The sequence below is a fragment of the Saccopteryx leptura genome, chromosome 7 (genome assembly GCF_036850995.1).
Source record: "Saccopteryx leptura isolate mSacLep1 chromosome 7, mSacLep1_pri_phased_curated, whole genome shotgun sequence".
Lineage (NCBI taxonomy): Eukaryota > Metazoa > Chordata > Mammalia > Chiroptera > Emballonuridae > Saccopteryx > Saccopteryx leptura.
The window spans coordinates 75,980,987-75,997,445 of NC_089509.1; the positions used below are offsets into that span (position 1 = coordinate 75,980,987).

The window sequence follows — 16,459 nt, forward strand, 5'->3', positions numbered from 1 at the left end:
TTTTACCCTAAATAATCAATATTAAACTTTCTAAATTGATTTACTTTCCTCGAAAAATTCTTTTAACATCTCCTAGTACTTCTTCTGTCTTAGGAATTTCTCAGATATCAGAAGTAGTATATTTAAAGTACTCTGATCAGAGTATTTCCTTTCTCTACCCTGTTATTAGAGTAGAACATCATGTTCTTGGTAAATCCTTGTTGTGTATGATTGTGCGTGCATTGAAAGATGTTTTAATCTTGAGAATGGAACTTTATTAAATAGTTTAGGGAAACTGATATATTCAGGCAATCACACCTCTTTACATTAGGAATATAAATAGCTGCTGATATAAAAATGGCATAACATAGGCGTCATGTAAAAATATAACGGAGCATATCACAGGACTGCAGTTTAATTCTGGTGTTTGTAGAATGTGCTAAAGTTAGAGAGCTGAGCAGTTCTCTTGTAAAATATGATAGTATACTAGGGCCTCCTCCCTATTGGCCAATATTACTTGGTACTTTTTTTTTAAGGCTATATATTTCATTTGGAATCAGCAAAATTTTCCATCATTAAGTTTTATTCCAACATATAGTTCTTGACTTATTGGAATTTACATTTTACTCTGAAAGAATATTTTTAGCTGCTAAAGCAATTATTTACAAATTAATATATGGACTGGGTATAGTGTGGTCTTTGATAATATTTTTTAGATCAACATACACTTTTTCCTTTCACGAACACATTTATATTTTGCTATACTGATTTCTCTCTGCCTTCCTTCACATCTGTTCACAGTTATAGTATATTCCATTATATTTGTCAGAGGCTAGTGGAGAACATAAGTAATTACAGTAAAAAACGGCTTGTAGCTGCCAAGAGGAAAGTTAGCAGATTTTTTCAGAAGAACATTTGAGTTTAAAAATGGTAGTTCAGAAGGGATGGGAGTATATCTGTTCAGCAAGAGAAAATGATGGATGTGGATTTCAAGAGACTACTGCTTTCTGTGTAACCAGGAGAAAAACACAGAATTTTTTAAACTTTATTTTTTAAAACCCATTTAAGAACTGTGTCACAAAGAAATTTAAATGAATTAAGTTCAAGAGAAAGATGACCCCTTCCTAGATAAGAAGAGACTGGTGGCAACTTGCATCCCTGGGAACATTAACTGAGTCTGCAGGCCTAGCAGGCAAAATAACAAGCCTGCTATAGCCATGGGATCTTTTATAGCCTTAGGAGAAATCAGCTGAACAGTCAATAGCAACGTACAAGTTGACATACAGATTGGAAGATGGGATCCTCAAACAAAGAGCTAGTTTACCACAAATGCCAAATCTTACCAGGACTTTTACTGAGTAAGCAAGTGATGAAGAAAGTTGGAACTGAGCTAGAGAGAGAAAGATCTTAAAGTCTTGTGGTGCTTAGGTCCCAAAGCCTTGCTAGAGAAAGAGACGTTTATCCATCCTCAAGACATTTGAAACTGGAAGTGAACAGGAGCTAAACATAGGGGCAACTTGTCTCCAGCACAGAAAACTTCCTGAATATGCATGTTGAAGAGATCCACTCTTCACACTAGCTGCTTAACAGAGGAAATGAAGTGCCTTCGGGGGGAGGGGGATATTATCCACTTCATTATATATTATTCTTTTATGCACAGTGTCTGGCAAAAGTAAGAATATTGAGAGATCTGAAAAAAGGAAAATGGGATTCATAATCAAGAAAAAAAATAGTTGATAAAAGCAAATTCATAGATGACCCAGATATTTGAATTAACAGACAAGAACTTTTTAAACAACTGTTATGCTAAAACATTTGGAGGAAAAGATGGTCCAAATTTAGTGTTGTTTTTTTTTTTTTTTAAATAAAATCGAATCAACTTGGTATTTGAGCAATATAATTTTTATACCTTTATTCAACCTTTTAGTTAAATTCACAGTTTAAAAAAATACTCAGTTTTGAATATTTATTGTTCAGAAAATGAGGGTAAATTATGGTCAGTTAAGTATTTCAGGTAAGTTTTTTGTTTTGTTTTTTTTCTGAAGTGAGAAGTGGGGAGGCAGGAACAGACTCCCACATGAGCCTGACCGGGATCCACCCGGCAGACCTACTAGGGGGCGATGCTCGGCCCATCTGGACCTTTGCTTCTTTGCAACCAGAGCCAATCTAGCACCTGAGGCAGAGGCCACAGAGTCATATCCTCAGTGCCCTGGCCAACTTTGCTCCAGTGGAGCCTTGGCTACGGGAGGGGAAGTTAGAGACAGAGAGAAAGGAGAGGGGGACGGGGAAGAAGCAGTTGGATGCTTCTCCTGTGTGCCCTGGCCGGGAATCGAACCTAGGACTTCCACACGCCGGGCTGATGCTCTACCACTGAGATAACCGGTGAGGGCCTCACATAAGAATTTTTAATGGAATAACTGAGGTTATCTCATGGGCTATGTAGCCACCTATATATTATATTTTAAAGTGTAGAATAAGAATTATCCCCAAGTGGTTGAAATACCAGCAGAATTAAGATACTACATTATACTGAGCCAGAGAATGTGTCTACAGTGGGAAAAATAAGATTCTTGTTTAGACGACATAAAAGAGATTATACTGAGCAGATCAGTACTGTAACAAATAGAAGAGTCTAGCACAGAATCAGAATATCTTGCAAAGTTAAGTCTTTAGGTTCCAAAAGTTGGAGGAGGACTGGTCTTCAGTGATAGTGAATTACTGGTTTTATATGGATTTGAAGATCTGATGTTCCTTCCGCATCTAAATTTGCTTTCCTCTTTTCTGCCAACAGGTACAACTGTAACGGCTTTAAAATTATTTAAGAATATACCTGTAAGAAAGCAGTTCTACTCAACTGCTAAAAAATGTAAAGAAGAAATAAAAAAGGTCCTAGATCTCCTCATAAGCTATGGAATACTTAAACCTGACTTAAGGATTCTATTTGTACATAACAAGGTAAGCATTGTACTTCTATAAGATTTTTGTTCTTGTTATATGATATAATGAAGGGACAGTGTATTTTATCTAAATCAGATATGTAATGAGTTTTCTTCAAAACTTTGTCCACGTTTTACTTTAATCTTAGTAAATAGAGTTTACTTTGTTACCTAGTATCTATATAAAATCTGACTCAACCTTTCATTTCTTAATATCTAAGGTCAGCAATTCCACTTTTGTATCCAAGAAATGTTTGAGTGCTTTCTAAATATGCAGATGAATAAAGACTTGTTCTTTTCACAGTTTAGTGAAAATTTTTATAATCTGGTCTAAACTTTTTTTCTTTGGAAGAGTTTGTTTTTTAAAATAAATTCTACCTCGTTTTTCCCATTTTTCAAAGCAGGACTGATGAGGAACTTTTGTTTCTTGATGAATCTTAGGGGAAAGAAAGAAAGGTTTATGTAATTTTTGATTATTTTGTTTTTCATAACATTCCACATGTGTACCTTGAAATAGTTAATGGAAAGAGAGCAGAACCACACATCAGAACTGTGGGAGCTGATGGGGAATAAGGAATTAACATGTATTTAAGACTTAAATAATGCCAGGACCTACGTAGGTGCATTAAATTTATATAATCCACAGCAACAATCAAATGAGGTAGACATACCAGTTTTGCAGTTGTCCTCTGAACTGAACTCAGGGAGGTTCAGGACTTTGCTCTTTGTTGCATAGCTAGTAAATTGTTGTGATGGGATTTGAAACTAACATGCCTAGAGAGAGCAGGTCTTTATACTCTACTGCAGTAGTTCTCAAAGTGGTTCTCTGGTGCACCCTAGAAGATTTCCAGGTGCACCCTATGGTATTCCAGAGAAATGTGTGCCTGTTGGGACCAAAAAACCAACAGGGTGCCTGACCAGGTGGTGGCACAGTGGATAGAGCATCAGACCAGGATGTGGAAGACCCTGGTTCGAGACCCCGAGGTCGCCAGCTTGAGCGTGGGCTCATTTGGTTTGAGCAAGGCTCACCAGCTAGATCCCAAGGCCGCTGGTTCGAGCAAGTGGTAACACGATCTGCTGTAGCCTCCCCGCCAAGGCACATATAAGAAAGCAATCAGTGAACAACTAAGGAATCACAACAAAGAGTTGATGTTTCTCATCTCCCTTCCTGTCTGTCTGTCCCTCTCTGTCACCTCTCTCTGACTCTCCCTGTCTGCCACAAAAAAAAAACCAGCAGGGTTTTTGGGGTTTAGATTTTGGGGGGACAGGTGTGGGGAATTAGCTGTAAGCTGACAGTCTGCCCAACCCCCCACCTCACTTGCCTGATTAGGTTGCAAAAGGCTGTTAAGCTGTGGTGCTGGATTGTTTACACTACCCCCTATGTTCCCCAAAAAGACTGGAGGCAAATTTCTTCTGTCCTTTGTTTGGTGTAAAGTTAAGATGATATATATGGTGGGGGTTTTCTGCACTCAATACAATTAAGAGTAAAAAGAGGAATTCTTCAATGTATTGATGAGGAAATGAGAATTTGCCTTTCAAATATATGCCCAAACATTGAAGAAATTGCTTGGACACATCAGGCTCATATTCCTCATAAACACACAAATGAAAAAACTTAACACATTCGTGCCAGGACCTGCCGAATTTACTAAATCTTACTAAGAATGTATCTATATATATAAAAAGATAACGTTTTTGTCGTTTTTTTATTTTTTAACCCCTTTTTTACAAATTCTAAAAAGTATAACTCAAGAAATATAACATAAAAATGTATTTTAATGTCAGAATAAATTTAATTTTGTCATATTTCATTTAATTATCATAAAAGCACGCTTGGACTTTATATTTTTTTCTTTAATGTGTGACTTAATTATTATAACATATTTCTCAGAAATTTATATATAGTGCGCCTACAATTATTTGTAGGATTTTAAATGCACCCGGCTTCAAAAAGTTTGAGAACTACTGCTCTACTGTATGGATTCCCATTTAAATACTGTATTATATTTATATAGTTTTTTTCCAGATTTCAGAGCACTTGTAATAACTTTGAGAGTTAGACATCATTATCTATTTGTATGGGGAACTTGAAGCTCAGAGTGATCAAAGGAATCATTTTATATTTTCTAGTAAGTAATAGTGCTTAGGTCAGAACCTTTTTCATCCAGTTTTCTTTCTACTCCATATATTTTTACTTGTTACTAAGATTTTGTATTAAACCAAGCTATGGTGGAATATTTATAATAAAAATCTTAGGTCCTAAAAGAACAAAAAAGAAAGAAAAACTATAGAGTAGTTAACCACCTGTTCCTGCTGGCATAAAGCTCAACCAAATGATACCTTGAGATCCCTTCCAGCTCTACCATGCTCTGATTCCTCAGAATGTTGATAGATGGAGGCCGATCTTGCTCATGTAAATAACCTAACCCTATGACCTCTTGATCCAAATAACATTTAGTAATTAAAAGTTGAATTTACCAGCCTGACCTGTGGTGGTGCAGTGGATAAAGCGTTGACCTGGAAATGCTGAGGTCGCCGGTTCAAAACCCTGGGCTTGCCTGGTCAAGGCACATATAGGAGTTGATGCTTCCAGCTCCTCCCCCTTCTCTCTCTCTGTTTCTCTCTCTCCCTCTCTCTCTCCTCTCTGAAAATGAATAAATAAAATTAACAAACAAAAAAAAAGTTGAATTTACCCAATTAAGGAAAAATTAAAGACAGAAGAAACAGTGATCAGGAAGAGAAAACATATGGAAAAGTTAAAATATTAGGGACTGCATAGTTATGAAAGTGAGTACAACTAAAGGGAAAAGGAGAGTAAGAAAACATAATTGAAAAATAAAACAAGATTGTTGGCTCATGTAATAGGAATGAATATATAAAGTCAAATATATATATATATATATATATATATATATATATCGTAAGCTTTAAATTATAAAATTTATATTATCCCAGCTACTATAAGATCATCAGTATAAGTATTTTCTTTTGAGAATGGAAAGTAGGATCTTGTAATGTACTGCATTTTATTATTTTTAAAGGGCAATGTATCTGAACTTATATTGAGCAAACCTGAATCCCTTGTTTGCCTTTACTATGCTGAGAGTGTTATACCATGAAAATACTATATATAAGATTATCAAAAATGTTATGGTAAAATTAGATATTAGCTATTATTACACAAGGAAATCACAGACTAAATTACGACAAGCGTCTACCTTCTAGTTTTTCTCAATACAAATTGTTTTCTACTTTCTTATTTCTTAATCTGTTGTGCCTCAAATTTTAAAATATATTGTTAAACTTCCCAAAATAGCATTGTCACATTTTCTTACATCTTTTTGAACATTTAGTACATACAGTTCTGCCCTTAGTCTTTTTGTTTTAAGTATGCTTTTGTCATATTTTATGTGCTTTTCTGAAGAATATTTTTGCCTTTGCTTAAAATTTAAACATGACAATATCGGCATCATTTTTTTTTTTTGAAATTTTCTTTTTTACATTAGAAACAAACAATCACATTACATATAATATGAGAAGTACTATTGCTATTTTGACATCTTGGATTAGATAGTGTTCCTTCTTTTTATGAAGGTTTAACCTGCCAAGACATTCTTTGAATACTGATAATGTTGATGTTCTTGCCAGTATGGTTATGTTAGAAAGAGGTATTTTTCTTCTTTCATCATCATGTTCCTTGAAAGCATACTGAATAATGAGACAGCCAAAGAGAAATAATTTACAAGTGGATTCAGTGAGTTTATTTAAAGTAGATATTATTTGGAGAACTACTAGAACCACTCCTTAGGATGAGCACTACAGTTTTCAGCTTTAGTTATAATAACTTAATTCCTATGAAATTCTTCTGTATATATTTTCATTTATAAAGTATTTTCCTTAATTAGGAGTTTTTCTCAGTGTGATAATATCTGAAATCAATTTCATATTCTTAACTGTTTTATATGTATATGAGTCTGTAGATCACTAGTTCAGAACATGTTAAATGTATGATTTCAGTTAAGATTTACTTTCGTACTTCATACTTCTTGATTTTTGTGAATTTTTTCTTTGGCCAAAAATATTGTTTGTAGTTTTAAAAAAAATTTTGAATTGAAATTTTTGTCTTCATAATTAGAAGCCCACTGATACTGCGAAAGCTGAAATGGATATCATTGATACAAGGTTTTAACTGATACAAAAGAGAAGTAATTGAAGGAATGACTTCCCACATTCTCTGCCTCCATGTGACATGATATTAAGGCTTTTTGGAATCAATTTATATATTTTTGAGGTTTGGAAAAATGGGGATACAGCTATGAAGAATTAATTATCTCTAGTTTCTGTTAGTGGGAAGAAGCAGGGCCTTAGCCGTGAACAGAAACCCAGAAAACTGGCCATGGAGATTTGGTAATGAATGTGATGGCTCCCTCTCTTGATATAGTTTTTGGGTCTCTAGGAGCATACTTTTTTGTGGTGGTGACTAAAGATTGGGGAGAGTGGCCAAGAATGAGAAAGAAGGGACACACTTATTGGATTATAAATTAAAAATAAGTGGTAGTTTATAATCTGTATTCTCTACATTCATGTTATTCTCTTTGCATCTTTCTAACTTTATTCTTAACCTTTTTCTCTAATATGTTTGAATGTCCCATTTTTGTTTCAGCTGTGTTATAAGGAATCAAGGAAAAGTCTCTTTCCCACAATTAGACCAGTGTTAGAGTGGCATGTCCTCTTCCCAGTCAGGGTTGTGGAGGCAATATAATCTAAGAGAAATTCCAATTTAGGACTGTGGTTTAATGTTTCTTCCTTATGAAGAAATTATTCTTTCAGTTGCAACCTTGAAAGTTTGGGTGGGTTTTGTTTTTGTTTCTTTTTAATGAAGGCAGATGTCTCTTCAGATGTATTTTAAAGTTAGCTTTGGGCTGATTATCAATCGTGATTGGTTGGTTGGTTTTTTTTTCTTTTTTGCTACTTGTAAATTAATTATAACTAAATCTTTTAAATGGTTCTCGTGTTTCTTCTATTCTTACTTTTCACCTAACATCTATGAAATATTACAAAGGTGGGGCAAAAACGGATCTACATTTCTGAGTAGGCGAAACGAGTTTTTTATTATTGTATCATTTTACATAAGAACAACTGTAAACCTACTTTTGTTTCACCCTGTATATAGTAGAGATGAGAGATTGCATAAGTCAAATTTTAGTGAAGTTGATTTCTGAGTTTGATGCTTATGCACAACATAAAAGGAGTCTCTGAAGTCTTCCTCTATTCCCTAGCAAGACTTAGTTCTCAGTTTTTTTCCATAGTATTTTCTGCATATTTCTGTTATGTTGTTTGTAATTTGTTGGCAACGATTTGTATTTTGTCTGCCTTTTTCAACAAACCTTTTGGGAGGGAGTGATGCATCTTAACCTGTATTCCCTTTCATGCCTACTCAGTGCATAGCACAGAATAGAATACTAAATGAATTAGGAAGTGCTAAAATCAAAATACATAAATTTATAAAGCACCAGTTTTGAACACTCTGGCCTCCTTCAAACTTTCCTCATACTGTTAATTCATGAAATGATTATCCTTTTTTGAGGATTTATTCTTTTGTATTACCCAGTGAACTCTTAAATTTTTATAGAGTATATTCTCACTTGTATCCACAGGCATTCTATTTTATGTTATTTTCTGGCATCTAAGTCACCAAGAATGTCTTCATTACAATCAGTCAGGAAATATACAAAGATTCTGCAGGGATGGCATAATGGAAGGAAATACTTGACAGGAATACAGTCTATAATAGCCATCAATTTAATATATTTTGTTCCGACTGAATTAGTTAAATAGGAGCATATAGTTATTCCTTTACAGCTCCTCTAACTAAATGCATTTTATATATTTACTATTTATTCTAATACATTTTTCTGCTTCACCACAGTAAATTTTTCTTCTAATCAGTGATACCCAGAGAACTCGGCACAAATCCAGCTTTTTGAGTTTAGCCCAATAAAAGTTGATCAAATGATCTCTAATTCTGTTTTCAACTCTAAAACTCTTTGATTTTATATATTAGATGATTCTACATCTTTCTAACAAAATTGGAATTTCACATTTCCATCAGTTAGAGGTTCTAACAAGATGATTTATATATCAAATCATAAAATAATAGAAGGAATAAGGATGCCATGATTTTTACATGTGAAGAGGACCACTGAAACCCTTTTTTGTCATGCCTTACATCTTTTAGCAAGTATTTTTATTCCTGTTCCTTCTCATTTTATCTTCATGTGACACCCCCCCGCCAAGATTTTGGAGTTTGAATGGAATACCCAATAACTGAATGCTGAATATAGCAAATGATGACCTAAATCTGTTCATTTTAATGCAACATTCATTTTCCTTTGGCTTTTTTACAGCTGCTAGGGACAGAACTCTGAGTGGGTACTCTGGCACAGTTATGTGATGGCCTACATTCTGAAAGAGTGTAAGTGAGAAAGTAGATGTGAAAGTGTGTGAACATTTAAATAAGTGAAAATAACGAAAACTTGTTGACTGGTTGTTGAATGATACTGATAAATACAATAGAAATTCAGAGGAGTAAACATTTACTTCAGGCTTGAACAGTCAGGGAAAACTTCATGGTGAAGGTGTTCTGAGAGCCTTTGCTCTAAGGATAAGACCATTCCTCTCTCTTCCATGCCCCCATCGGCAGGTGTCGGATCTGATTCCCAGAACTCTTATAATCAGGGCAACTAAAAGTCAGAATCTTGAAACTGTTAACTGCTTTGGGACTATCAGCACTAATCTTACATTTTTATTCCTGTTTATGTCAACACAAGAAGCCTGGGTCTCTCAAATCATGCCTCGTCACTCTGGACTCTTACTCATATAAATTATTGCTTTTTCTAACTCTGTCTCTCACACATCCCCATCTCCTAAAATGTCCCGTTTCAATGTAAGTCAAGTAAAATCTCGTATGTCCTTAGCCTTTTCTTTGACTACCTCCTTGCTCTAACGGAAATCTGCCTCTCCCTGAAAACCTTGTATTCTCTGCAGCCTTTTCAAATGATGACTAATTTCTCACTCCTATTTCTCACTTCATTGTGCCTCACTGCTACTGCCAGACCATTCCTTCTCTGCATCTAAAAATATCACTTAGCTTTGAATCTTGCTCTGTAAACTTCCTAGATTACTATCACTTCAGTGAATTCAGTGTCCCCCTAGATAGTCTTAGTTCTTAAATCTTTTGCCCCTCTCCTCCAGTGAATTTATTCTTTACCTTACCTCAGCCATTAATTCCTGTGGCAAACTGTAGACCATATCTTGCCCAAAACTGCTCCTCTTCCATAATTTCAGTGTTAAGTATTTTACTCTCTTGATTACCACCTCCTGTCTCTCCAGTTTACTCCCTGCAACAGTCCTTAGACTCTGTCATACCTGTGATCCTTGATCTTACTGCCTTTAAACTGCTTCTTGTTGTTGTCTTCAGTTCTCTCCTTACCCTGCTTAAATTACATGGTCCATAATTAGCATTCCTTGAACAGTCCTTCAGTTTTCTTCTTTCTCCCTTAACTGTACTTGTTTGACTAACCAAATCCTGGTTAAATCCATCTCTTTGTCTTCTTGGTGCCTCAGTCAGTAGAGCTGAATGTAGCTAGAAGAAAACACACAACTCTCCTGACTTGTATCACATTAAATTCATGATCACTAACCTTAGTACTTCCTAGTATTTATACTTTATTTCTCTAGTCTATTTTTTCTCTTGGTATCCTATATCAGTGCTTTAAACATACTTTAATATGCATTCAGGTTACCTGAGAATCTTGTTAAAAATGCAGATTTTGATTCAGTAGGTCTGGGAGGGCTTGAGATTCTGTATTTCCATCAAGTCTCCAGGTGAAGCAGTTGCTGCTGGATCATGAACCCTTTTGGAGGACTCCTAGAAAGTCACGGAAGAGGGGGGCTGTCTTTGGCCACTTGGCAGGTGGGTATTATTGATTCAGAAAAGTAGAAACAACATGTAAAAGTGATCTCACCTAGGACCTTTTTCTCCCAGGTAAATGCATCATAGGGGAATTTCTGTTACAGTAAAATTTGCTAATACAGCTAAATGGATCAAGATCACTCTAGGTAGAGAAATAGTGTGAACAGAAAAGGTGCAGAGTACATTTAAAATCAGATCAGTAAGTCAATTTAGATGAGCAGGTATTTTATATAAAGGAATAGAGGAAGATACTATAAATTTTGAAAGATAATTTGAGGCTAGATTATAAAGAGTTTTAAATGCTGGATTAATCTTTTATTTATTTTTTTAAATAGAAAATTGGGAGTAGTGAAGTGACTTGATCAATGTGTTAGATCTGACAATTTGGCAGTGGTTACAGGGAAGAATTATAGGCGGCTATAACAGTAACACTAGTTAGGTTATATGTTTCTAGGAATTGAGCCTTTGCTTCTAGGTTATCCAGTTTGTTGGCATATAATTGTTCATATAGGCTCATGATTCTTTTATATGTGTGGCATTAGTTATAGTGTCTCTTCTTTCATTTCTTTCTATTTTGTTTTTTTTGGTTTTTTTTTTCTTTTCCAAGTGAGAGGAGGGAAATAAACAGACTCCCGCATGCACCCTGACCAGGACGCACCCAGCAACTCCCATTTGGGGCTGATGCTCTACCCATCTGGGGCTATGATCTCAATTGAGCTATTTTTACAGGCTCCATGGAACTGTCCTCAGCTCCTGGGGCCGATGCACTTGAACCAATCAAGCCATGACTGGGGGAGAAAAAGAGATAAGGGGAAGGGGTGGAGATGCAGATGGTCACTTCTCCTGTGTGCCTTGACCAGGAATCAACCCAGGACATCCACACACCAAGCCAGTGCTCTACCACTGAGCCAGCTGGCCAGGGCCTCTTCTTTCATTTCTAATTTTATTTGAGTCTTCTCCCTCTTTTTATTTATTTATTTTTTTTGGCTAAGGATTTGTCAATTTTGTTTCATTTCAAAAAACCCAACTCTTAGTTTTGTTGATTTTTTTTCTGTCTCTAGTTTCTACTGTATTTATTTCCACTCTACTATTTATTTTCTTTCTTTTGCTACCTTTGGGCTTAGCTCTTTAAGATGAATAGTTAGTGAGTTTGTTCATTTGACACCTTTTTTTGAGGTAGATGTTTATTACTATGAAATTCTTTATGTACTGCTTTTGCTGCATCTCAAGAGTTTTGTTGTATTGTGTTTTTATTTTTGTTTATCTTAAAGTATGTACTAATGTCCTTTTTGATTTCTTCATTGACCTAATGGTTGTTTAAAAATGTGTTAATTTTCACTTTTTGTGAATTTTCCAGTTTCCTTCTGCTATTGATTTTTAGTTCCGATCCATTGTGAACAGGAAAAAATGCTTGGTATGTTTCAGTCTTAAATTTGTTAAGACTTGTTTTGTGATCTAACATGATACGTCCTGGGGAAAGATTTATGTGAGCTTGAGAAGAATGTGTATTTTGCTGCTGGGAGAAGTGATTGGTATGTCTGTTAGGTCTATTTGGTCTGTAGTGTTATTCAAACCTTCTGATTCCTTATTGATCTGGATTTTCTATCCATTATTGGTCTTTATCTGAAAAGAGAACAACTAGGGTATCATGTAGATGAGCAGGGGTCTCAAACTCGCGGCCGTGCGGCCCACCCACCAATTTTGTGTGGCCCGCAGACTAATCAAACTTCGTGGATTAGTCTGCGGGCTGCACAAAATTGGTGGGCGGGCCGCGAGTTTGAGACCCCTGATGTAGAGTATGGAGTTGCATTGCAGAGGAGATGGTTGGGGTAGCTTTATTTAGACTGAGTTAGGGAGAAATAAAAGCAAGTTTGGAGAAGCAAAGTCTCATAAAGTATTTACAGTGAGAATAAAGCGTAAAGCTGAAATCAAATATTGTTAAAAAGCAATAGCAGCTTGATTTGCAAATAACCTTTTCTGTAAAGTTAAATATGGGAGGAAGTAATGGTTGCTTCAGGGTTCCAAGATTAAACAGTTGTTCAGAAAGGCTGATCTGAAGAGTTTTCTGTAAACAATATTGAGAAATATGGGTAATCTGGAGACAGTTATTAAACTCTGGTTAGGTTCAAAAAGGATTTTCAGAGGAGGTGGCCTTAGAATGGGTTCTCGAGATAAACTAGGTGAGCAGAGGCACATGAAAGGTTAGGGAGTCCTCAGAGGTCCTAGAAAGTTCAAAATGGTGTTTGAAAATATGAGATGAAGCCGGAAAAGTTGCTTGGGTCTACATTCTAAAGGACTTTGTGTACCTTACATGGGAATGTAGACTTCTTGCCAGGTGACTAAAAGGAAAGAAAATAAGGAGTTTCATTAGGAAACTTAACAAAATAAGATACTTCTCATGGCAGTTGGAGGATGGACCAAATTATGTTTAGTAGTTGTGTAACTGAAGAAGGTGTTTTAGTAGTCTAGGTAGTTGCACAGAGCATGGAGAACAGGGTCTAGACAAGTAAAAACATTTCTGATGTATATATGACAAGATTTGGTGAGCGGTTGGCAATTTCTTATTTTAAAGATCACAAAGAATGAATATCTACAATCTTTCTTTGCAAGTTATGCAAAGATTAACTCTGTTTTTAAATATGTATTTACTTTTTAAGTTATACCTTTATATGGTTTAAAAACCAAATAGTAAGAAAAGGTAGAGTAAAAAAAAATACTCTCATCTTTGTCTCTCATTTGCCTACTTCTTAAAAGCAACCTCCTCCCCCAATAAAAAGGTAAAGTTAACAATTTGTAACTTTCAGGGGAAATAATTATGCACGCTCTATTCCATAAAATAGGAAACATTTAAGCAGAGTAAAAGTATAAATAACATTTTAATTTCAGAATAGTGCTGAATATATTTTACCAAGATAGAATTTTTTTTCAAAGCTGAGACTACTTAAGAATCAAATCGTAATAGAGTGTGATGTTCTTTACAATAGTATTGATATTGTAATGGAAGAATACAGCGATTTTCAACTAATGTGCCACAGAATTTTTTAAATCTGTAATACCTATTGGGGCACTGACCTCTTTTCTCTTAGATTGTAAAAAAAAAGAACAGCCAACACAAGATAGCCATCTGGTATGAATGAATCAAAATTATACTTTTTTTTTGTCAGATTGGCAAAATATGTATTTTTTGGTGTGCCACAGAATTTTAGTAATTAGTTTGTGTGCCATGAGATGAAAAAGGTTAAAAATCACTAGAGTAATATATAATTTTATACTCAATTCAAAACATTTAACACTTAGTGATAAGCTTCTGCAGCTGATATCATTGTCATATTACCAGTGTGGGGAAAAATTGCCATTTCCTATTGTTTTGTGCCCCTGCTCTATTCTGATCCAGAGTCAGTACAAATACATATTTAGGAGTAGATAGAAGCAGATACAGATGAGTTATATCAGTTTGTAAGAACTTGGAAGAATTAGTACATCTGTGCATATAATTTGCATGAAAAGTTTTGCTGCACTCTAGGTCACTATGTATACTTTCTATATATTTCATATTAATGGGAGAATCATCTTTGCCCCATTATCCCAAATTGCCTTCACAATTCAGTTTTACTAAATTAAATATTGAGAATTCTCATCTAATTTTATTTTCTTAAAATAGTATCAGTATATATGTCAATTAAGTAGGAACAGTGGCCAAATATATTTACATATATCTTCAATCAACTACATGGTGTGCATGTAATGTATTTTTGATTGAGGTGTTTTTTGCACTGTCATCATACTGACTAGAGTCGGGTTCTTACTTGGCACATCTGAATGCTCCAACTTTGTGTGACCTAAATAGAAAACATATGGGGGCATGTGTGTGTATTTTTAGCACATATTAAGCTTTCAGCCTAAGCACAGAATACATGAAAAACTTCAGGAGTGAAAATAAAATCTGTTTTAGAAAATAATGTAGGATTGGTTGAATGGTTGAAAGCAAACTAAAAAAACTGTTTACTGTAGAAAATGTATTTAAAAGTTCAGTTTCTTCTAGATTCTTCATTTTTAATTACCACATTTTGTTGTTTAATTCTTTAATAATGGATTTTATTTTGAAAATGAATCTTAATTGCATAATATTGAAGATTGAATTTTTGGGGAGACTGCTTTATCATTTATTGCTAGCCCAACTGTCACTGGTTTAGAAAATGCTTCCAAATTGGCCCCTTTGATGCAGTAATTGCCTGACATGACATTATGCTTCAGAACTCCTGGTGTGTACTTTAAACATTTTCTTTCACATTTAATGGTTCTTATGTTTCATAGCTTTTTTAGAACCCATTTTCTCAAGTGATCTTTTTACAATTCTTTATACTGTCTATTTAGCACATCTGGCAGTGAAATGGTATCTTTGTATTAATTAACAAAGATTTATATCTGTAGCATCACCTGAGGCAGCACTCTAATAAAGACTAAACAATATAATGTTTATGTTAGAAGTATCACAGGTTTTATAGCTGTATTCAGTGCAGTAATTTTGAAACATAAGTTTTCTTGACATTTTTTTTACTATTTTAAGTATATCTTATATATGTATTTCAGTATCAGCTAGTATAGCTTTGAAGAAGTAAACATTTTGTGAATAAGTTTTTATAGTGCAACTATGTTTTGTTAAAAGTAACTTATGACATGGAAGGTATGAATCAGGAGACATTTCACTCCACTATTTGCAAATTATTCTTAACTTTACCTACTTTCTATTATTTTGAATATTTTCCTTTAGAGCACCAGCTACTGGCTAGCTTAAAATAACAGCCATAATAGCAGAAGCCAGTACTTCTTTTTCTTTTTATACAAACACACAGCACAAAGATTTTAGTTTGACAGTTCCTGAAAAAAAATAGGTAGTTATTGCACTCCCTACCAGTTCCACTCCTTGGCATATACCCAAGAGAAATGAAAACGTGTCCACTCAAAAACTTGTACATGAATATTCCTAGCAGCGTCATTCATAATAGCCAAGAAATGGAAACAACACAAATGTCCATCATCTAATTTTAATGTATACTCATACAATGGATTCATATTTATCCGTTAGAAAAGGAATGAAGTACTTAAACAATATAGGTAAACCTTGAGAACATTGTGCTAAGTGACAGAAGCCACTCACAAAAGACTATTGTATAATGCCATTTATATGAAATACCCAAAGTAGGCAAATTATAGCCAGAAAGTAACTTAGTGATTATTTGGGGTAAAAGTGGGGAAGTGGAGAGTGACTGAAATGGGTATAGGATTTCTTTTCAAAGTGATAAAATTGTCCTAAAATTAAGTAATGGTGATAATTGCACAACTTTGTAAATATACTAAAAACCATTGAATTGAGCACTTAAAATGTGTGAATTGTAATAGTTTGTCAATTATATCTCAATAAAACTATTATGTTTTTCTAAAAAGAAGAGGAAAGGTTGTTTTGGATTTACTAAAGCAGAGTAATTAAGACATAATTACTAATGTGTATATAGTATGGCAACCAGCAGTCTTAATCTTTAAAAACAAAGCTAGTTTTCATCTCCACTGG

The 16,459-nt window shown here is 34.6% G+C and overlaps 1 protein-coding gene across 5 annotated transcripts in view; it reads left to right on the forward strand.

The window, feature by feature from the left end:
• The window catches only part of PMS1 (PMS1 homolog 1, mismatch repair system component), a 97,435-nt gene that overhangs the window by 42,572 nt on the left and 38,404 nt on the right, over positions 1–16,459 (forward strand). For all 5 annotated transcript variants that reach the window (XM_066346397.1, XM_066346394.1, XM_066346398.1 and 2 more), the window contains one exon: positions 2,771–2,934. In XM_066346397.1, the coding sequence (XP_066202494.1) occupies positions 2,771–2,934 (164 nt within the window). The remainder of the gene's footprint in view (positions 1–2,770; positions 2,935–16,459) is intronic.